Here is a 21,246-nt window from a genome sequence, read left to right on the forward strand (position 1 = left end):
CCAACTACCCACATTTAAGTTTACCTAACAAAATCCCCCCATAAACTTAAATGCTCTTCTTGTCCTTCATTCCGAGTATCATCTTATTGTTCTCAAACAAAGAGGATGACAGCGGCTTTGTAAACATATCTGCAGCTTGTGCTCGACTTTCAACATGCTCCAACTCTACATTTCCTTCTTTCACTTATTCTCGGATGAAGTGAAATCGAACATCAATGTGCTTGCTTCTCTCATGATTGACCGGGTTCTTTGCCAATTCAATGGCCGACTTATTATGAACTCGGATCACAGTCCCCTTTTCTTGCTTCAATTCCAGTTTGCTTAGAAGGTTTCTAAGCCAAACTGCATGGCAGACACTCCATGATGCTGCAACGTACTCTGCTTCACATGTTGACAGTGTTACAATGGGCTGTTTCTTTGAAAGCCAGGTGAACGTCGTGCTCCCCATGAAGAATACATATCCAGACGTGCTTTTCCGGTCATCAACCTCTCCACACCAATCACTATCTGAGTATCCGACTAGTCGGTAATCATCCGTCCTAGTATACATCAGACCAAGTGACACAGTTCCTCTCACATACCTTAAAATTCTCTTTAAGGCCTTCCAATGAGTATACCTTGGTTCCTCCATATACCGACTTGTTATTCCAACACTCAGCATTAAATCTGGTCTAGTATTTGTAAGATACCTGAGACTTCCAATCAGACTTCGGTATTTGCTCGCATCAACTCTGTCTCCATCTGCATACTTAGAAAGTTTTGTGCCCGGTTCCATAGGGGTGGAAACCGGGTTGCAACTCGTCATCTTGAATTTCTTTAAGACATCCTCACCATACCTTTCCTGCGACACAAAGATACCGTCCTTCCCTTGAATGACTTCCAAACCAAGGAAATACTTCATAAGACCTAAGTCGGTCATCTCGAACTCCTTCTTCATCACTTCTTTAAATGCTTCAATTAGCTCAGGATTATTCCCCGTGAAGATAAGATCATCGACATAGAGGGCAATGAACATCACATCTTCTCCTTTCTTCTTTATGTAAAGAGCATGTTCATAAGGGCACTGCTCATACCCATTCTTCTTGAAGTAAGTGTCGATTCTTTCATTTCATGCTCGTGGAGCTTGCTTTAGGCCATATAGTGCCTTCTTCAATCTCAACACTTTCTTCTCTTTGCCTCTTCGCATGTATCCAAGTGGTTGTTCAACATATACTTCCTCCTCCAAGACTCCATTCAGAAATGCTGACTTCACATCCATCTGCAAGATTGTCCATCTGTGTTGAGCTGCTAAGGAAATCAACAACCTGATTGTTTCCATCCTTGTCACTGGAGCGAATACTTCGTCATAATCTATTCCTTCCTTCTGCTTGTACCCCTTCACTACGAGTCGAGCTTTGTATCGCTCAACTTCTCCTTCAGCGTTTGTTTTCTTCTTGTACACCCACTTTACGCCAATAGGCCGAGCTCCTTTGGGCAGATCGGTTAGCTCCCACGTGTTGTTGTGTTCGATTGCTTCGATCTCTTCATTCATTGCCATTTGCCACTTTTCCTCCTGCACGACCTCTTCAAAGCTCAAGTCTTCCGAATCTGCCAAGAAACATACAACATGTACTTCATCAGTCGAGTTATATATGTCTTGCAAGCTTCGCGCTCTAGGCTGTAGAGGTTCATCTTCTTCGTCAGAAGTCTCATGATCTCTCACAGCTGGTGGTGTATCTACTTCCAAGCTTCTAGGCTCCTTCTCCGAGTTGTTCCACTTCCACTCGCTCTCTTCATCAACTTGAACATCTCGGCTCATAATCACCTTCTTTGTTATTGGGTTGAACAACCTATACGCCTTGGTTTTTTCATCATACCCAATAAACACGTACTTCTTGCTCCGATCTTCAAGTTTGGTCCTTTGTTGAGCAGGAATATGACCATAAGCAATGCTACCAAACACTTTGAGGTGAGACACACTCGGCTTTCTTCCGCTCCAGACTTCTTGCGGTGTCTTCTCGTTCAGCTTGGCATGTGGACATCTATTTTGTACATAGATGGCACATTGCACTGCTTCCGCTCAGAACTCCTTAGGCATATTCTTGCTTTTCAACATTGTACGAACCATGTCAAGTATGGTTTGATTTTTCCTCTCAGCTACTCCATTCTGTTGGGGTGAGTATGGTGCTGTCAGAAATCTCCTTATTCCTTGCTCCTCACAATACTTCATGAGCTCAGATGAGATGAACTCGCCTCCTCGATCAGACCTAACAGATTTGATAGGCATACCGGTCTCCTTTTCAACCATTGCCTTGAACCTTTTAAACACTTGGAACACCTCGGATTTCTCCTTCAAAAAATACACCCATGTTTTTCTTGAAAAATCATCTATGAAAGAAATGAAATACCTTTTTCCACTGAAAGATTCAGGGGTAATTGGTCCACAAATGTCTGTGTGAATTAATCCGAGTTGTTCCTTTGCTCGGTACTCGGTAGTCCTCGGAAATGAGGTCCTTGGATGCTTCCCGAGCACGCACTCTTCACAAAATTTCTTTTTAAACTCCACCGTCGGGAGTCCTCGCACCATCTCCTTTTTCACCAACTCGACTAGTCCACCAAAATGCAAGTGGCCAAACCGGAAGTGCCACATCATAGCTTCATCCTTCACGTCAAGTTTCAAGCACCTCTCTTGGACTATTTTCAAGTCCAGCTTGTACATCCTGTTCTTCTTCATCTCTACTCGGGCAATCAATCGATCTGACTTGTCTTTCAAGTATAGTACTCGGTCTTTCATCAGAACCGAATAGCCTTTCTCCATCAGCTGGCCCATGCTCAATATGTTGCTCTTGAGATCGGGTACATAGTACACATATTTGATTTCTCCAACTCGGTTGTTCTTCTGCAGGTACCAGATTGTACCCCGGCCTTTTACTGCCACCTTTGATGCATCTCCAAATGATACGTGTCCAGCGTCAACTTTGGTGAGCTCCTTAAAAAGATTCTCGTCCCCGCACATGTGGTTGCTTGCTCCTGTATCAAGGTACCAAACTGAGTTGTCAGAACAGCTCGGACTTAGCTCGGCACCTGATCTCCTGGACATCATCAATATTCCTTCTTCCTCAGCATCCTCAGAAAGGAAGTTTGTTTCCTTTTTGCTTTCAGATCGGCAATCCTTCGCGAAATGTCCAACCTTCCCACAATTGTAACATTTGACTCCTGAGTAGCAGTCTTTAGCAAAATGACCGTACTTACCACATTTGAAGCACTCAACTCCTGAGTTGTTTGACTGGCCTCCTCGGCCTCTACCACCACGACCTCCACCTTGTCCTCGGCCACGCCAGTTTTGTTGGCCGACCTGTTCTTGACTTCTTTCATATCCTCCTCTGCCTCTACCACCTCGGCCTCGAGTGTTCTGAGTATAAGGAACCTTCTTCTCCCTAATGGTTGCCTTTGCTTGGAGTGCTTGATCAAGGGACTCCTCTTTCTTCTTCCTTCTCCGTTGCTCATGCGCTTCAAGCGACCCAGCAAGCTCTTCCACCGAGAGCGTTGTCAAGTCCTTGGATTCCTCTATTGCGCAAACTATATTCTCGAATTCGTCGGTTAATGACCTCAAGATTTTCTCCACCACTCGACAAGCGGGCAGCGTCTCTCCATTTCTACCGAGCTGATTTGCTACGGTCTCAACTCGGGAGACGTACTCAGCAACCCCTTCATCTTCCTTCATCCTCATCTTTTCAAGCTCGCCCCTGAGAGTTTGAAGCCGAACTTGCTTCACACGGTTATCCCCTTTGTATGCCTTCTCCAGAATATCCCACGCTTCTTTTGAAGACATAGCATTTGCTATCTTCTCAAAGCCGGACTCATCAACAGCTCGGTACAGTACGTACAAAGCCGTTTTGTCCTTTGCTCGTGTTGCTTTTAACGTAGCAATCTGGGCTATCGTCATTTCTCTAATATCCTCTGGTTCTTGGTGCCCATTTTCGACCACCTCCCATACTTCTTGGGAACCAAGGAGAGCCTTCATCTGCAGGCTCCAGTTATCATAGCTGACGCCTTTTGATAATTTCGGCAGGGGCATGCTGTTAGCTAAGCTGGCCATCTCGATCAAACTCTCTAACTCACTCAAACACTCAAGCTCTCAAGCTCTGATACCAATTTGTTGACAAACAAGTTTCTCTGGATAAACACTTTGTATTTAGATTTGTTGTGTTTTTGAAATGAAGCACTACATGGTCCTTTTATAGGCCTTTGGACATTACCCTTCAACTACACTAATTAAATATAACTACTACCTAACTCACAATTAATACAACAACTTCCAACTACCCACCTTCCAACTACCAACTACCCACATTTAAGTTTACCTAACAAGCCGACTATTCCCTTGCAGTACTTTTCTAAAGTTTCCTCGATTGTTAGTTCATGCATAGAGTGTGGGTTAATTTTATTGGCGAAGATCCAAAGTGAAACAAAAGTGTCAAATGGATTTCTGCAGATATAAACTATCTTACAGTTGGAGTCCGATCTGTTGTATTTGATGATATAGGTCCATAGCTACGCCATAGATGAGGGACCAACTTAGCCTCATAAAAGCATCACGTTCACATCATAGTATATCTTCTAACATCTAAGAATCTTTAAGTGACATTTTACTATTTATGATGACAGTATTATTTATTTAATTATGGTTTTCTGATGTTTGATGTTCAATATTTATTAATTAATTTGGTATAAGATATCACTACTAGAAAAAAAAACATTTTAGTCACCAACAAAATCTGTGACTAAATAGTTAAAATTGGTGGCTAACACCCTTAATCACCAAAAATAACTAGTAATGAAAATCTAGTATAAAAATAGTTAATCACCGATTTTAAAATTATTGACTAAATAGCCACCGAAATTTGAGTCATTTAAATAGTCACTTTGCTCGATGTGGAATATATTTATATCTACCTACATCAATGATTTCTACTTTTTTTTGCTGTATCTACAATATTCATGTGTAATTCCTCATTATTTGTTTTGTATGTATTCGTTAAACTGGTGAGAGATGGTGTTTCTAGAGTTATTTGGTTCGAAACAAATGGGGACATATTTGATTTAATGTCATCATTTCATTTCACGTTACCCGAAGGCCAATGCAGATTGTTATCAAAATTTTGTGAAGAATAAATAATATATAGAGTAAATTTTATGTACTAATGAAATATAAAAAAGTTCATCTTCTTGAATGCTGAATAAAATTTATGCAGAATTTACTTTTCATTATCCTTCCACTCTCATTCATCTTCTTTTCTTTATTTAATATACATTTTCCCGGCTCATACCTAAACTTTATTCCATTCAAAACCAATGTCTTTGCCCTTTCAACTTCCATTTTCAAGATTTCTTACTCCATTTTCCAACCTCCCCTAATTCGGAAATAGGTTTCTGACATAAAGACTTCATTTTGGTAACTATCTTCCCAAAAACGAATATGATTTTCGTTTCCTCTTAACTAAGAAATATTTTTATCAAGCCAATTCCATTTTTGTCCTTTCCCACGTACTTTTCTAAAAAATTTCTACTACAAGAATTCATATGTATAGTCATTTTTCATTTTTGTTGTTCAAGCGTCTCCATCCATTCGTAACTCCAAAACATTATCACAAGAATACATTCATTTAGCAAAAGAGAAAATAGCATAGACAAAACATTGAAAGTAAATAATGTTGGCTCTTTGGTCGCAACACGAAAATAACAACAACATTACTGCATACAAAATTTAATAATTTAAAGAAATAAAAATTTAATCATTAACGAGGGTTTAACCCTTTCTTTATATCATTTTTTAAAATTAGTTTTAGTTTTGTGAGGGTATATAACCCTCTGTGTCTATTTTATTTTTAACATAATTTTTTTGCTGTAGAAATTAATTTTATCTTACAAAGAGTTTTGACCCCTCTTTATATTATTTTTTATTTTTTGAATTAATTTTAGTTTAACAAGGGTCTATTCCTCTCTTTATGTTATTCTTTTAAATGATATTTTACATTAACAAACTTTTTATAGTTTTTTTTTTTAAATTAAAGACTTTTAGGGTAAACTTACTATAAAAAATAACAATTTAAAAAAATAAAATTTCATCCATTAACGAGCATCTACTTTAGTTTAAGGAGAGTTCATCCCTCTTTATAATATTTTTTGAAATTAGTTTTAGCTTAACAAGCATCTAATCTCTCTATTTATTATTTCTTCGAATGATTTTCAATCTTAGAAATTAATTCTACCATACAATTCGTGTTTACAGTTGGTGTTTGTTTGTGTGGTTTTTAATATTACTAAATGTATATTATATTAAAATTGATTTTGAGGTCGAAAAAAAATAATATAAATTCATAATTAAGTTTAACGGGCAGTGACGCAGCGGAATCAAAAAAATTAAATTGACATTTTCCCTTGTCACTTCCCCATTTCGCTGTTAAAGTGAGTTCGAACCCGTAAGTTAACCCAGCTCATCACGAGTTTGAGTCGGATCGGGTTGAAAAAACATTATTTTTCGTGATTATGGGTCAAAACGGGTTGAGTTCACTTAACCCGTGAGCTGTGCGGGTTCGAGTCGGGTTTGAGTGAGCTGACCCACCAACCCACTTAACTTAATAAAATTAATTATTTTAATATTAAGTTTGACATTCACACAAAATCGCAATCCCTAAAATTGGAATAAAATCCCTAACCACTGCAATCCTCTTCCTCGAGCTACACTTCCAACACCAGACGAATCAAAACTCACTTCCCTTCCCTTCCCTCTGATTCACGGTCATGGTGGTGCCTCCATTTGGTGGTGGTCGTCTGGTCTGAGACGTGGTGGTCGTTCGTCGTCTGTCTGAGGCGTGGTGGTCGTTCGTCGTTTGCGGCAAAACGGTGGTCGACGTTGGTGCCCATTCGGTGGTCTGTGGCTTAGGTGTTGACGGTTGTCTAGTCTGAGGCGTGGTGGTCATTCGTCGTTTGCAGTAAAACGGTGGTCGACGTTGGTGCCCATTCGGTGGTCTGCGGCTTAGGTGTTGACGGTCGTTTGGTCTGTGGCGTGCGTGCTCGTTGGTGGTCTAAGTGGTCTACGATGATGCTGCTAGACTCGACGTTGGTGGCCATTTGTTAGTGTTGTGCGCTGTTCTGCAACGACAAGGTGCTTTTTTGGTGTTTTCCTCATGTACAATCATCCCTTGCCTATTGCAATCGTTGTCTACTGCGAATAGGTTAGTTGTTCACTCATCTCATCTTTTTGGTTAGATTTGTTCATGTGTTCGATGGCTGTTTTTAGTAAGCTTTTCACACTATTTTTTTCATAAATTAATCTGCAGCATGGAATCTGAAACCATTAATCGAAGTGTGAATGTGAATGTTAATGTTGATGATAATATACATAATCAAAATGCTAATGAGCCACAAGAACCACCCTCTGTAAACAATGAAGACAATGAAGTTCAAAAAGAAACTACGAAACCTAAGACAACTACCTCTGAAGTTTGGAAATATTTTTCTAAAGTTGGAGTAAAAGATGGTAAAGAGAAAGCCAAATGTAATGCATGTGGGCAATAGTATGTAATTGGTGGTACTAAAATAGGCACTTCAACACTGTTGCGCCATTTAAAAAAATGCAATGTTAGCCAAAAATATAAAGATGTAGGGGGGATGATAATTGATAACATGGGAAAGTTAAGGAGTAGGGAACTTGATCACAAGCATGTTAGAGAGATTATGACAATGGATATTGTCAAACATGGTTTGCAATTTAAGTTTGTTGAATACAAATGGATAAGAATTACTTTCATATTTGAATCCTGATGTAAAGCATGTGAGTAGGAATACATATGTTTCTGATTTGTGGAAATTACATGTTGAAATGAAGGAGAAATTAAAACATGAAATGCATCATTGTCATAACCGAATTTGTTTGACATCAGATTGTTGGACTGCTTTGTACTCAAGAGGGATATATTTGTTTAACAGCCCATTTTGTTGATAACAATTGGAAATTGAATAGTAAGATTCTTGCTTTTTGTAAAATGGAACCTCCACACACGGGTCATGATCTAGCAAATAAAGTGTTTGAATGTTTGAGTGATTGGGGAATTGATAGGAAAATATTTTCTATAACTTTAGACAATGCTACTGCCAATGACCGTATGCAACATATTTTGGGTGAACAATTAAGCTTACAAAATAGCTTATTATGTGATGGTGAATTTTTTTATATGAGGTGTTGTGCTCATATCTTGAATCTTATAGTTCAAGAGGGTTTAAAAGTGGTTGAAGTTGCTTTGCAGGAAATTAGAGAAAGCATTAAATATGTTAAAGGGTCAGAGGCAAGGAAAATGGCATTTACTGAATGTGTTGTTCAAGTGAGGGGCATTGATACTAAAATGGGTTTAAGGTTAGATGTACCTACTAGATGGACTTCAACTTTTATGATGCTTGAAAGTGGTCTTAGTATCGTCGCGCTTTTTCAAGTTTCACTTTACGTGATAAAAATTTTAAACATCGCCCAACAACTGAAGAGTGGAAAAGAGTTGAGAGGATATGTGAATTTTTAAGGCCATTTTATAAGATAACCAATTTGATTTCACGCACATCTTATCCAACCTCTAATGAATATTTTATGCAAGTTTGGAAAATTGAGTGGTTGTTAAGGGATACTCTTAAAAGCGATGACCCCTTGATGAAGGACATGGAAAAAAGGATGATGGATAAATTTGACAAGTATTGGGGTGAATATAGTACCATTCTTTCAATTGCTATGATTCTTGACCCACGGATGAAACTTGAAACACTCTGGTTCTATTACTCCAAGCTTGATTCTTCTACTTGTGATGAAAAGCTTATTCATATAAAAGGGAAGATGTACAAACTTTTTGAAGAATACGTGAGTGTGAGTGTGAAGTCAATTTCATCTAATGCATCAAGTTCTCAATTCACTTGTTCAACAGAAGAACATTTGAACATGGAAGAAGACAAAGAGATTGATCCATACAATGTAAGTTAGTCATCATTATGTCATTGTTATTTATTATTATGTAATCTTTATTAACCAATTTTTATCTTTGGATTATATTTTTATAGGAATATATCAATTACGTAAGCCAAAATGTGAATGTAACCTACAAGTCTGAGTTGGATCTGTATCTAACTGAAATACCACTTGAGCCAAAGTATTTTTCAAAGTTAGATGTTTTGAGCTATTGGAAGGATCGTCAAGAACATTATCCAAATCTATGTAGACTAGCATGCGAGGTGTTAAGTATTCCAATAACAACGGTTGCCAGTGAGTCTGCATTTAGCATTAGTGGTCACGTGCTTAACAAGTATCGTTCTAATCTTCTTTCTAACAATGTTCAAACACTGATTTTAACTCAAAATTGGTTACATGGTTTTGAAAATATTGGTAATGTATTTTTTCACTCTTTTCTTTACATCATACCTCTAATTCTAAATTATATTATTTTCTAATAATTTCTTCTTGATTTTGAAGATGAAGATAATGAAGATGATCAAAAGGAAGAGAAAATTATTCTAGACTTTTTAATCCATGACTCCAATGCACCTCATGTGTAATAATTCTAGGTAAGGAAACAAAAACTTGTAGTCTTCTCCATACTGTCTCTGTCTCTGGTATTATGTATTTTATACTATTTTTCAGAATTCAATATGCATGTGAGTTGTTGGTGTATTAGATTACTAAGTTGGAAAATAGTAATGCATATAGATGTCCCTTCTTCAAACTATAGGAAAATGTCAGTTGTTAGTGCGTTAGAAATAAATGTAATATTGAATGTTATAGCATCTTGAACAAAGAGTTTGGCAGACTGCACTGCCATTCAAATAGAAATAAATGGCATATAAATAATAAGTTAGAGAATAGAATAACGATTGCAGGAAGAAAATAAATTATGCAATAACTGTGTGACTTTGAGTGGGTGAACTTGAAATATTTAATGTGAGAAAATGACTTTGAGTGGATAATGTGAGAACTTGAATCAGAATCTTGATCTTCATACACATGGATAATGATTTTGAGTGGGTGAACTTGAAATATATAATGTGAGAAAATCTATTAGGTGGGAAAATTTAGAGTAGCACCGACTTTTTTATGATGTTGCTAAAATTACGCATAGATAATTTTGGTGTATCATGTTGGGGAAATCTTGTTCTTATTTTATCATGCTTTTTGCAGTCATTTAGCATCTGTCAAATTTCGAATTTAATGCTTTGCCTTTTATACACCATTAAGCAATGCCGGAGGAAGGTTTTGTTTTTTGCCGTTCGTGTAGGACACCGTCTATTTTGAGAACTGCATATGTTAGAAGAGTGGCAAAGGGAGATAAAACAATTGGAGGATGACAAGATTGAAACAACCTGTTATGAACCAAATTTTCTAAATTAACATGATAAAGATGTGTATTATTTTCATTTATGTTTTGTTGAATACCACGGTAGAAATTTCCTAGTATGAGCCTTGTTAGTGAGCATGATGGAGACACATTGGTACTTGATTTTATTGTAATTATCATCTCATACATTACTTAAAAAAAATTTAAATATTAAAATATTTAAAAATTAAAAAATAAATAAAATTTTAATTTTTTATGCGGATTGGTGAGTCAACCTACTTAACCTACCAACCTATGGTGGGTTGAACCGAGTTGTAAAAAATCTGGCTCACCTTAAAGTGAGCCGGGTTGGGCTTACTCGTTTTTTGACCCGGTCTGTGGTGAGCCAACACGTGTGAGTCGGGTTGGCTCACTTTCGCATGTCTTTCGCCCTTTCACTTTCCCATTTTCACTTTTTCGATACCATTTCCTTTCATATCTCACTTAACCTTTCCGCATCTCCTTCCACATCTCACTGCATCACTCACTTCTCATAATCTCACTCTCCCCTTTTCTAATTTCTCCAACCATTCTTACCACCGCACCAGAGAGAAAATCGCGCTCAAGGTCAGGTTAAGCCACCCTCGGTACATGATATTCCGACACGTCTCATAAATGGCGTGTACCGTGTCCGATATGTATCGGACACTGATACTTGTAGAATACATTATGTTCAATTTGAAATATATTTTTTTATTTTTTATATGATTCTGACAATTAAAATAAGGAACAAATATTATATTATCATTACTTTTCGCATGTTGGATATTAGATAGGTAGATTAGATTTATTTTTGTGTTAGTTGACAGTTTCAAACTTAATATATATATATATATATATATATATATATACTCCCGTGTTTTATATTTTTTCGATTTAGTCGTATCTTATCCTTGTCCATGTCGTACCCGTATCCAATCAACATAACCTCTAAATTCGTACACGTGTTGTCCAAAGGCAAAGTTGGCACCATGAACGAGCTGCAACGCTTCATCTTACGCGACTACACCGAAAAGTTCTTGGACCGTGAATCAACTCCGATGGAGGAGTTGCAGCATCTACGCTTGGACACCCTGCATGCACTGTCTAAAGGTGATGCAACCGCCGTGATAATTTCTTGAATTTCCAAGATAATTTATTTTTCATCAAGTCCTTAATTCTATTTTTTTTTAATTTGTTAGATTTCATTTAAATAATGCACGAAATGGTTTATAGGGAGAATGTTTGAATAAAAATTGTATAAAAATTTTAATAAACAATTGTATAAAAATGTTTTATTTACGAAAAATATATTAATTTATTACCATAAATATGTATTATTAATTTAAATTTTTGTTTGTGTGATTTCATTAAAATAATATATTATAATTTTTATTAGTCTATTTGATGTTTATAATTTCTAAATAATTGAAAGAGAACAAATATTTTAACGAGTGAAAATGAATTTTATGATGAAAATGGATTTGATGATGAAAGTATGTTATATTTTGATAACAAAATTTTTCATTCGTATTTGTTATATCTAACTTTTTTGTATTTTTTTTATATAGATGTGAATAGTGAAATTAGTCAATATTTATAGAATGAGTAGATATTTTGATTCTCAAATTTTTTAATTATGTATAATAATTCTATTCTCTTATATAATTATTTAATTGTTATTTAATATTTTAATTTGAGATTTATATAAATATTTTATCTTTAGATATTGGAAGAAAAGAAAATGTATTATTTTAACATTTTAAATATTATATTTGACGAATGATTTTTTGAGTGTTAAATTGTCTGTAAGAGCTTGCTCCCTAATAAAACAACAGTAGCATGTGATCTTCATTATTTCTCATCTACCTACCAATTAATTATCTGTCTTCCATCTTTTATTTTTATTATTCGTTTTTGGATCACATTCAATTTGCACTTTCAAAACAGTTTTTATGTCGAGCACACACGTATGACAAGTTACACACACGTGTGTGTATATATATATATATATATATATATATATATATATATATATATATATATTTATTGTTAATTAATTTATAAGTTTTTTAGAATGGGATCACAGAAACAGTATTATGTTTACGGATGCTTAAACCGTTGGGAAGGAAGTATTTTGGGACTACAAAACTTAAAGCTTGGATCAGGGTAAAATTAAAATTCAGAAAGCAACTTTCTTTTACTTTGACTCGTATAATACATAACATCCTATATTAGAACATCTTAATTTTTTTTTTTGTTATAGAATTATAACGATTAGAATTAATTAATATACATAATAAACAAAGTGATAAATATGATATATGTGTGGAATCTAAAATAATAAAAAATATATATAGAACGTTCACTAATTTTCACTAATAATAATAATAATATTATAAAACATGCACTAAAATGTTCACTTAACTGTTTTTTTTTATTTTATTTCAGAATCTGTTTGACCATAAAATTATAAAATAGGTTGCGTTGATTTTTTTTTTTTTAAATTGGGTCAAGTCATTATGGAAAGGACGTTATTAAGAATGAAGTCGTACTCTACCAGGCTGGTTTCGTTTTTCCTTTTTAAAATAATGTTGTCGTTGAAGAGGACGACTTATGTTGAATTGAAAAGTGAAGTCGTCCTCTAACATGATGACTTCACTTTTCACTTATTTTTGTTTTTTTTTTCAAAATTTTAAATTTTCATTATTTTAATTTTTTTTTTCAAAATTTTCACTTTTCATTATTTTTCTTTTTTTTTCAAATATTTCAAATTTCATTATTTTTCCTATTTTTTTTTAGATTTATCGGTTTTCATTATATTTCCATTTTTTCAAATTTTTTTAATTTTTCAAAATTCATTAATTACGAAAAAAAAATTGAAAGATGAAGTCGTTATATAAGAGTACTGACTTGACTTTTTTCACCCACATCACATAAAACATCCTCTATACGGATGACATTAGGTATTAAAAGAAAAAAAAAAAACTGATCGAGTGAAAGACGACTTCACCTACAACGTCGTCCTCTACCTTGACGACTTAATCCATTTATACAAATTTCAATTCAAATAGACCCCAAAATAAGAAAAAAAAAAAAAACCTCTTAAATCACACTGGTTGATGCTATAAAAAACTACTCCCAAGGTGAGAAAAATGACCACACACACTACTGTCGTAAACTACTTCCATGGCTTCGACAGATAGAAAACATGCAAAGACGAGCCAGTTTTCTCCCTTCGCAGAGAGAGGGGTTTAGCACCCACTTATCTCTGCCTATTTCAAGAATTCTGGTGCCCAGATCTTTTTATAGAAGGTGTAAAAAGTTTTCAAAAGTGCTTTGAAGCAAAAGATAGTGATGTTGTTGTTGCAAGCTTTCCAAAAACAGGTACTACTTGGTTGATAGCCCTTACTTTTGCCATTGTCAACCGCAAACACTTCTCTGCAGAGAACCATCCATTACTTATTTCCAATCCTCATACACTTGTGTCTTGCCTTGAGTCTAAGATCTTCTTCGTTGATGAAATCCATGACCCACTCCTTCACCTATCCAATATGCTTGAGCCAAGACTTTTTAGTACTCACACTCCTTTCACTGCATTACCTAAGTCACTCAATGAGTCTAATGCTAAGATAATATACATTTGTAGGAACCCATTTGACACTTTTCTTTCGGCATGGATTTACTTTAACAAATTGATGTTAAAACCTTTACCAGCATTAGAATTAGAGGAAGCTTTTGAGATGTTTTGCGATGGGAGTTATCTTTGGTCCTTGGTGGAGTCATATGTTAGGGTATTGGAAGGAGAGCTTGGCTAGACCAAACAAAGTTCTGTTCTTAAAGTACGAGGATCTTAAGGAGAATGTCAATTTTCACGTGAAAAGCATTGCAGAGTTTCTGGGATGTCCTTTCACTGCTGAGGAAGAAAGTGATGGAGACATTGAAAGTATAATGAAGCTATGTAGCTTTGAGAAAATGAAAGATTTGGAGGTAAACGTTTCAGGAAAGTTAGACAAATTCATTGACAATAAGTTATTCTTTCGGAAGGGTGAAATAGGTGATTGGGTAAATTACTTTTCTCCATCTATGATAACAAAATTATCCAAAGTTATTGAAGAAAAGTTGAGTGGATCAGGTCTTTCGTTTAAAATGTATGCTTAAAACTTCAAGAGCCAAACACATGTAGCTGTGTCTTTGGCTCAAATGTTGTCGTCACTTTTTCTTTTGCTGAATAAAGAGTCGTCATAATGTAATGTGGCTACCTTCCTGTAACCATCCAATCTGAGTTGAATGGAAAATGCATCTCAATGTTTCAAGACAAGTTTTTTTTTCTTTGGATTTCTTCATAGATTTACTTCTTCTTTTTTTTCGTCAGGAAATCTTTTACCACTACCAGTATATACTCAATCTATTGGCCTGAGTTGGAAACTAGTTTAGAATCCATTAATCGGAAAATACAATAGAGAGTAAAATAGGAATATAAGAAATGAAAAATAATTTTCTCCTTTTCTGATTCATTACTTATCTTGTGTTAATAATCTCTTTTTCCGACTATGCCAGTTAAATTACTATTTTATCTGTCATGTGTAATTACTCTGGAAATCTTAAAGTAAAATCATTGTTTCATTTATTCATCGGATTATCAATTAAATATTTTGCAATATTGTTCGTTATCACAATCAAATTACCAAGAAAAAATCGATGCAAAATAATTCTTAGTATCATCGCAGGTACATGCCACTCTAAGATCATAGATGCTAATTTGTTAGCATTGACTTTTATGGACTGACTCTAAATTTAGTTGGTTAAATCAACACTAAATTGTCACTTTTTTTATTAATAACAAAAAATTAAATAAATATAACATGATATTTGGGATGTTCTAACTCTTTTACAAGATTACAAAGAAATTATATAATTGGGTAATATAATGTAACTCGATAATCAGAAGACTAAAAACATTAATGAGTAGTAGATTACGTTGACATGACACTAGTGCAGGAAGGGCCTTTGGCAGCGGTTGTTTTTAATATTCTGCACCGGTTTGGTAATCGAAGCATATTGGGGTGAGGCCAAAAGAGCATAGCTTTTGGTCTCGGTTAAGAACCGAAGCCATAGAGTCCCCTTCGGCCTCGGTTCTGTACAACCCGAGGCCATAGAGCGCGGCCTTTTGGCCTCGGTTTTCCGTTCCACCCGAGGCCATATGAGCTTCTTTTTTTTTTAAAAAAAAATTCGATATCCTTTTGGCCTCGGTTTTGGTTGCACCCGAGGCCATATGGGCTTCTTTTTTTTTTTAAAAAAAAAAATTCGATACCCTTTTGGCCTCGGTTTTGGGTGCATCCGAGGCCATATGGGCTTCTTTTTTTTTTAAAAAAAAAAAAATCGATACCCTTTTGGCCTCGGTTTTGGTTGCACCCGAGGCCAAAAGTACGCTTTTTGCTTCGGTTCTAGTATGAACCGAGGCCTAATACGCTGTTTTTTTTAATGTTGTTTCTGATTTGGTGTTATTCCCACATTTAAACCTGCAAATTTTATTCAGCACCCAGCACAGACCAGAATAGACCAGAACATAATATTTTAAAACACATCCACAATTCAAATTCATTTAAAAGACAATTACAAATCATTTGCAATCAAGATACATGTTCTAATCAATAGTGTTATACATTTCAATTATATATTTGGCACATGCTATCCTACCAAACTTGATGGACTTTGCGGGAATTGCTGCAGGACTCTTGAATGTCTACAAAATAATAGATTAAGTTAAGTTAGTATATAAAAAGGAAATATTGCTAAGTATTCATTTTAATTCAAATATATATTACCGTTTCCCAATTTGTTGTAATACGAGCACACACAGTGGTTGTCATCCATTGCATTATATAGTAACCGTACTCATATGAGCCGGTTTGTCTATTACACTACATTATATTAACAACGTTACAATTAATTAAGGAAGAAAATCAAGCAAACAATCATGAAGATATGAATAGAAATATCAAACCTGGAGAGAACACCATACAAGACCTTTTGCCTTAGCCGTTGATCTCCCTAACAACATGTTATGTGCAGCAATTGAATTATGATATAGGGAATAAGTTAGGATATTTTTATATAACATGTCATATTCATAAGATTGATATTGAGGTTCTTACCAATCTATCACTTGTCTAAGATGGTTGGGGGGAGGGCGATGCAAAGAGCAAAACCATACAGCAAGGTTCTCCCTTAGGGAAACCACAAGTAACTGCCAATGACGCCTGATAAGAAAATAAATTCATTGTTATGCATTAAAATGACTGATTATATTCATAAGTTAACAAAAAAGACTTACCCAGCAACATAAGGGACAAAATAAATTTCTTTTCCACGTTGAAAGCATTTGGTCACATATGCTTGGATGTCATCAAACTTGTTGCCTTCATGGGTGAGTTGGGGGTCTATAAACCCATATAGATCATTCAGCCTCATAGTTTCAGTGACACCAGACAGATACCTAAACCAAAAATTGATTTGATATAAGTAAATACATAAATATATCAAATAACTATATATAATGACTAAAAGACTTACACCATCCATAATTGAATAATGGTAATCGGACAATTCAAGATTCAATACATTTAAATTATTAGTATTGTATCCCCTTATATCTAATTTTAAAAAAATGTAGTTTTTTGAAAATAAAAACTCGGGGACAATACATAATTTACGTATTGAATCTCAAACAGGAAACTAAGGCTAACTCACATATAAGAAAAACAAACAACATGTTTTAACAAATAATTAATAAAATATATAAAGCAAACAACATATTGGCATCGTAGGAAAATATTAGAATTAGGAACCTGGGAGCGCGTAAAAAGAGCAGATGACAGTGGAAGATGATGCAATTCAACGCGTTCGAAAGCTACAAGAGATAACAAAAAACACAAGAGAAAGTCATAAGTAACAAATAAAAGCAAAAACAACAATTTCCTTAACATCATATATTACCTATTTAATTATAGTGTTTTCACAATTCTGTTAAATTCAGACTTAATGCTCTACATATGAAGACACAATGCTCTTAAATTGAGACTCAATCCTTTCACAAAATTAATCAAAACACTCCAAACAATTTCAATCTCAATCCAAATTAACACTCACAATAACTAAAATTTAAAATTAACATACACAAAAACAGAAAATCAAACAAAAACGCGTTGGAAATTTACCTTAGAGAAAACCGCGGCGCGACAATTGCGGCAAAAGAACGAAAATGTTCGCGTGGTGGTGGACAGACGCGAGACGAGACGGCGGCAGGGGGCTCGCGTGGTGGTGGCTGGATGCAAGACGAGACGGCGGTGGCTGGATGCGAGACGAGACGGCGGTGGCAGGAGGCTCGCGTGGTGGTCTCGAGTGGTGGGCTCGCCGGAAGTCGCGGAGAGAAGAAGAGACAGCGACGACGGCAACGCAATAGTGGCAGTGGCAGCGGCAACACGAGAAGCGGTGGCAGTGGTAGCACGGAGCTCGCGTTGTTGGAGTGGCCGGAACTTGCAGAGAGTCACTGGAATTTGCAGATAGAAATGGCAGCTGCGTGCGCAAGGAAGAAAGGGCTTTATTTTTGAGCCCTAATTAAACAATATGGCCTCGGTTCGACGTAGAACCGAGGCATATAACCCCTATTTGGCCTCAGTTCCCCAACACCCGAGGCATATAACCACTATTTGGCACCGGCTTTTCCCCAACCGAAGCCTATAGGTCCCAATGTCAATGGTATTTTTGAAATTTTTGGCGATCTTTTTGGCTTCGAGCCTCCTTAACCGAGGCCTATTACAGCGTTTGGCACCGGTTTTTTCAGAACCGAGGCCTATAATAGCGTTTGGCACCGGTTTTTCTGTGAACCGAGGCCTATAAGTTGCCTTTAATTTCAAAATTGCCACCGCACCGTTATATGCTTCGGTTGCTCGCCAACCGAGGCCTATAAGGCGAGGTAAAAACGTAATTCTGCATTAGTGTGAGTACTAAATCTTAAAACTACCATGCAAATTTCAATTTCAATTTAGTAAACTACCACACATATATATTTGAAGAGTTCATATATGGAATCACCCAAAAGAATAACCTTCATATTCTCTTCATATTTGCTCCAACTTTTAGTTTTATAGAACATTTTAGAGTAGTCAGATCTTGTTACAAAGAGCCCTTGATTTTCTTGACTTTTACTCCTTTCTCATAAGTTCCAACTCCATATTAAATCTCAACATATCCTTGGACAACAACTTAATCTACATAGGAATAAGAAGAAGCTTATTTTTTTGCATCTCTATTTTTAACATTCCACATAACTTTTTACTACAATTTTGATTACTCCCTGTTAACTTATTGGCAAGTGTACCAATTCGTTTTCAAGTAGTAAAATGGTAGTCCAAGTGTCGTTTTCCCAAGGAATTTGTGTTTGTTAATCTACTTTTGATTATTTACTGATTTTAGCAATTGTGAAAAATATTTTTAATTCAAAGTACAATAAAGCATGCAAAATTATAAAAATAAATATGTGATTCGGTAAAAGGCATCATTAGGATTGGATTTCATGAATCAACTTAATGTAACGCTACACAATATATACATCTCTCCATAGTCACATTCATGTTAAAAGCATACTTACTATAATCCCTTAGAAGCAAGTTCTAAATCATATGTTAAAACTCTAATTCCTTAGCCATTTTAGCATACAATTTGCATTAAGATCACATTTCTAGAATGACCAAGAGTTAATGTTTATTCCTAGATCATAACTCTTGGGATGTTCTATCAATGTCTAGTTCCAAATTCATTTTCCACTGATTTAGTAACAACAAATAACATGATATTGCTATCATACACATTAATAATCAAGATAGAACAATTGAATACGAAGTAGATTATATTGCATAGGAAAAGTCACATAGTGTATGAATTCATTACATCCAATCCTAATGAAAATAGAGATTAGCTACTCCTAATCATCTAGAGCATACGAATTTGATGAATTCGCACAAATAAATGGAAGAATTCGCTGTAATTTCGTCCACAAGGTGCCCTTGACCGAAGTTTTTGAGTTTTTCTGTGTTTTCCACAACAATAGAACTCACTCCTTTCCGTTGATTCTCGAAACTTAACCAACCAGAACTGTCTGCTCGCCGGGCGAGCCCTATCTCTCGTTGGGCAAGAGATCACTTAACTGCCATAGAACTGTTGTGTCTCGCTGGGTGAGACAGACCATCTCGCCCAGCCAGAGCCCCTCACTCGCCTAGCGAGAAGTCTGTCTGACAATGACCTAAGAAAAGAAAAATACTTCTAACTAAACAAAACACAAAATACAAATAAACTACCTAAGAAATTGTTGAGAATATTACTTAATATCTTTTTTTATTTAAATTAGTTTTTAGAAAATATTTCAGTTTTAGAGATATGTTTTAGTTTTAGAAATTAGTTATTATTTTGGATTAGGAGTGAGATATTCTAAATATTTTAAACTTGATATTTGTTATATTTTGCTCTATATATAGAGTATATCAATAAAATACAAAAAAATGTTCCTCCGTATAACGTATCACATATATCTCATATTTTCAAAAGCCCTAAAAATCCCAACAATTGGTATCAAGAGCCATTGTTCTTATTACCGATAGAATGGAAGGAAATATGTCACACGTCGCTATTCCACTCTTTGACGGTGAAAGCTATGATCTATGGGCGGTAAGGATGCAAACATATCTAGAGGGCCTAGATCTATGGGAAGTTGTGGAGGAAGATGATGTTCCCTTATCTGAAAATCCCACCGCGGCTCAAATGAAAGCACATCAAGAAAAGAAAACAAGAAAGGCAAAGGTAAAATCATGCTTATTCGCAGGTGTTTCACAAATGATTATGACCAGGATCATAACCCTAAAGTCTCCCAAAGAAATATGGGAATACTTTAAAGCAGAATATGAAGGGAACGAGAAGATTCGAGGCTTGAAAGTTTTGAATTTGATTAGGGAGTTCGAGATGCAAAGAATGAAAGAGTCAGAGACGATTAAAGAATACTCAAACAAATTGTTGGGTATTGCCAACAAGATAAAATTGTTGAGAAAAGAGTTTTCAGATTCCAGACTCGTTGAGAAAATTCTGGTGACGGTGCCGGAAAGATATGAGACATCTATTGCTTCCTTAGAAAACACAAAAGATTTGTCTACAATTACCTTTACAGAAGTGATACATGCCTTGCAAGCATAAGAACAACGGAGATTGATGAGAGAAGATCATGAGGCGGTTGAAGGTAATTTAAATTACACGGAAGATAATGCTCTCATAGTCAAGAAAAATAGAAGGAGCAAATACAATAACACACAGGTTTTTTCATCTTGTCCCCATTGCAAGAGAAAAGGTCATCAACCCAACTGGTGTTGGTGGAGGCCAGATGTCAAATGTCACAAATGCGGTCAATTGGGACATGTGGAAAAGGTATGCAAATCTAAAGATTCTCAAGAAGATGTTCAGATTATGGAGAATAAATAAGAGGAAGATCTACTTTTTACAACATCATGTGTCACTACCAACGAATCTTCAAAAGATTGGATTATAGTAGTGGTTGCACAAACCACATGACTCATGATAGAGAAATTTTTAAGGAGCTCAATAAATCAAATATTTCCAAGGTAAGAATTGGGAATGGAGAACAACTTGCTGTGAAAGGTACATGAACAGTTTCAATTAAAAGTCATTCAGGTATCACTGGTGCAGATTGGGGTTTTTAACTTGCCTTATAGGCCTCGGTTATTGCGGGACCGAAGCCTATAAGGAGGCGGTGGCATTTTTGAAAATTTTCTCAGCATTTTGCCTCGGGTCCAAATTCAACCGAAGCATATAA

At 35.6% G+C, this 21,246-nt stretch overlaps 1 protein-coding gene and 1 pseudogene across 1 annotated transcript; both read left to right on the top strand.

Moving 5' to 3' along the window:
• Positions 1-13,556: 13,556 nt before the first annotated feature.
• LOC114170488 (cytosolic sulfotransferase 15 pseudogene) lies at positions 13,557-14,688 on the top strand (annotated as a pseudogene).
• A 5,339-nt stretch (positions 14,689-20,027) lies between these two features.
• Positions 20,028-20,612, top strand: LOC146880851 (uncharacterized). The gene has a single exon (XM_085668898.1). It carries the CDS (start codon positions 20,028-20,030, stop codon positions 20,610-20,612), a length of 585 nt encoding a protein of 194 aa, XP_085525024.1.
• Positions 20,613-21,246: the final 634 nt, after the last annotated feature.

The sequence above is a fragment of the Vigna unguiculata genome, chromosome 11 (assembly GCF_037176805.1).
Source record: "Vigna unguiculata cultivar grain cowpea cultivar isolate G323 ecotype 2 chromosome 11, ASM3717680v1, whole genome shotgun sequence".
Classification (NCBI taxonomy): Eukaryota; Viridiplantae; Streptophyta; class Magnoliopsida; order Fabales; family Fabaceae; genus Vigna; species Vigna unguiculata.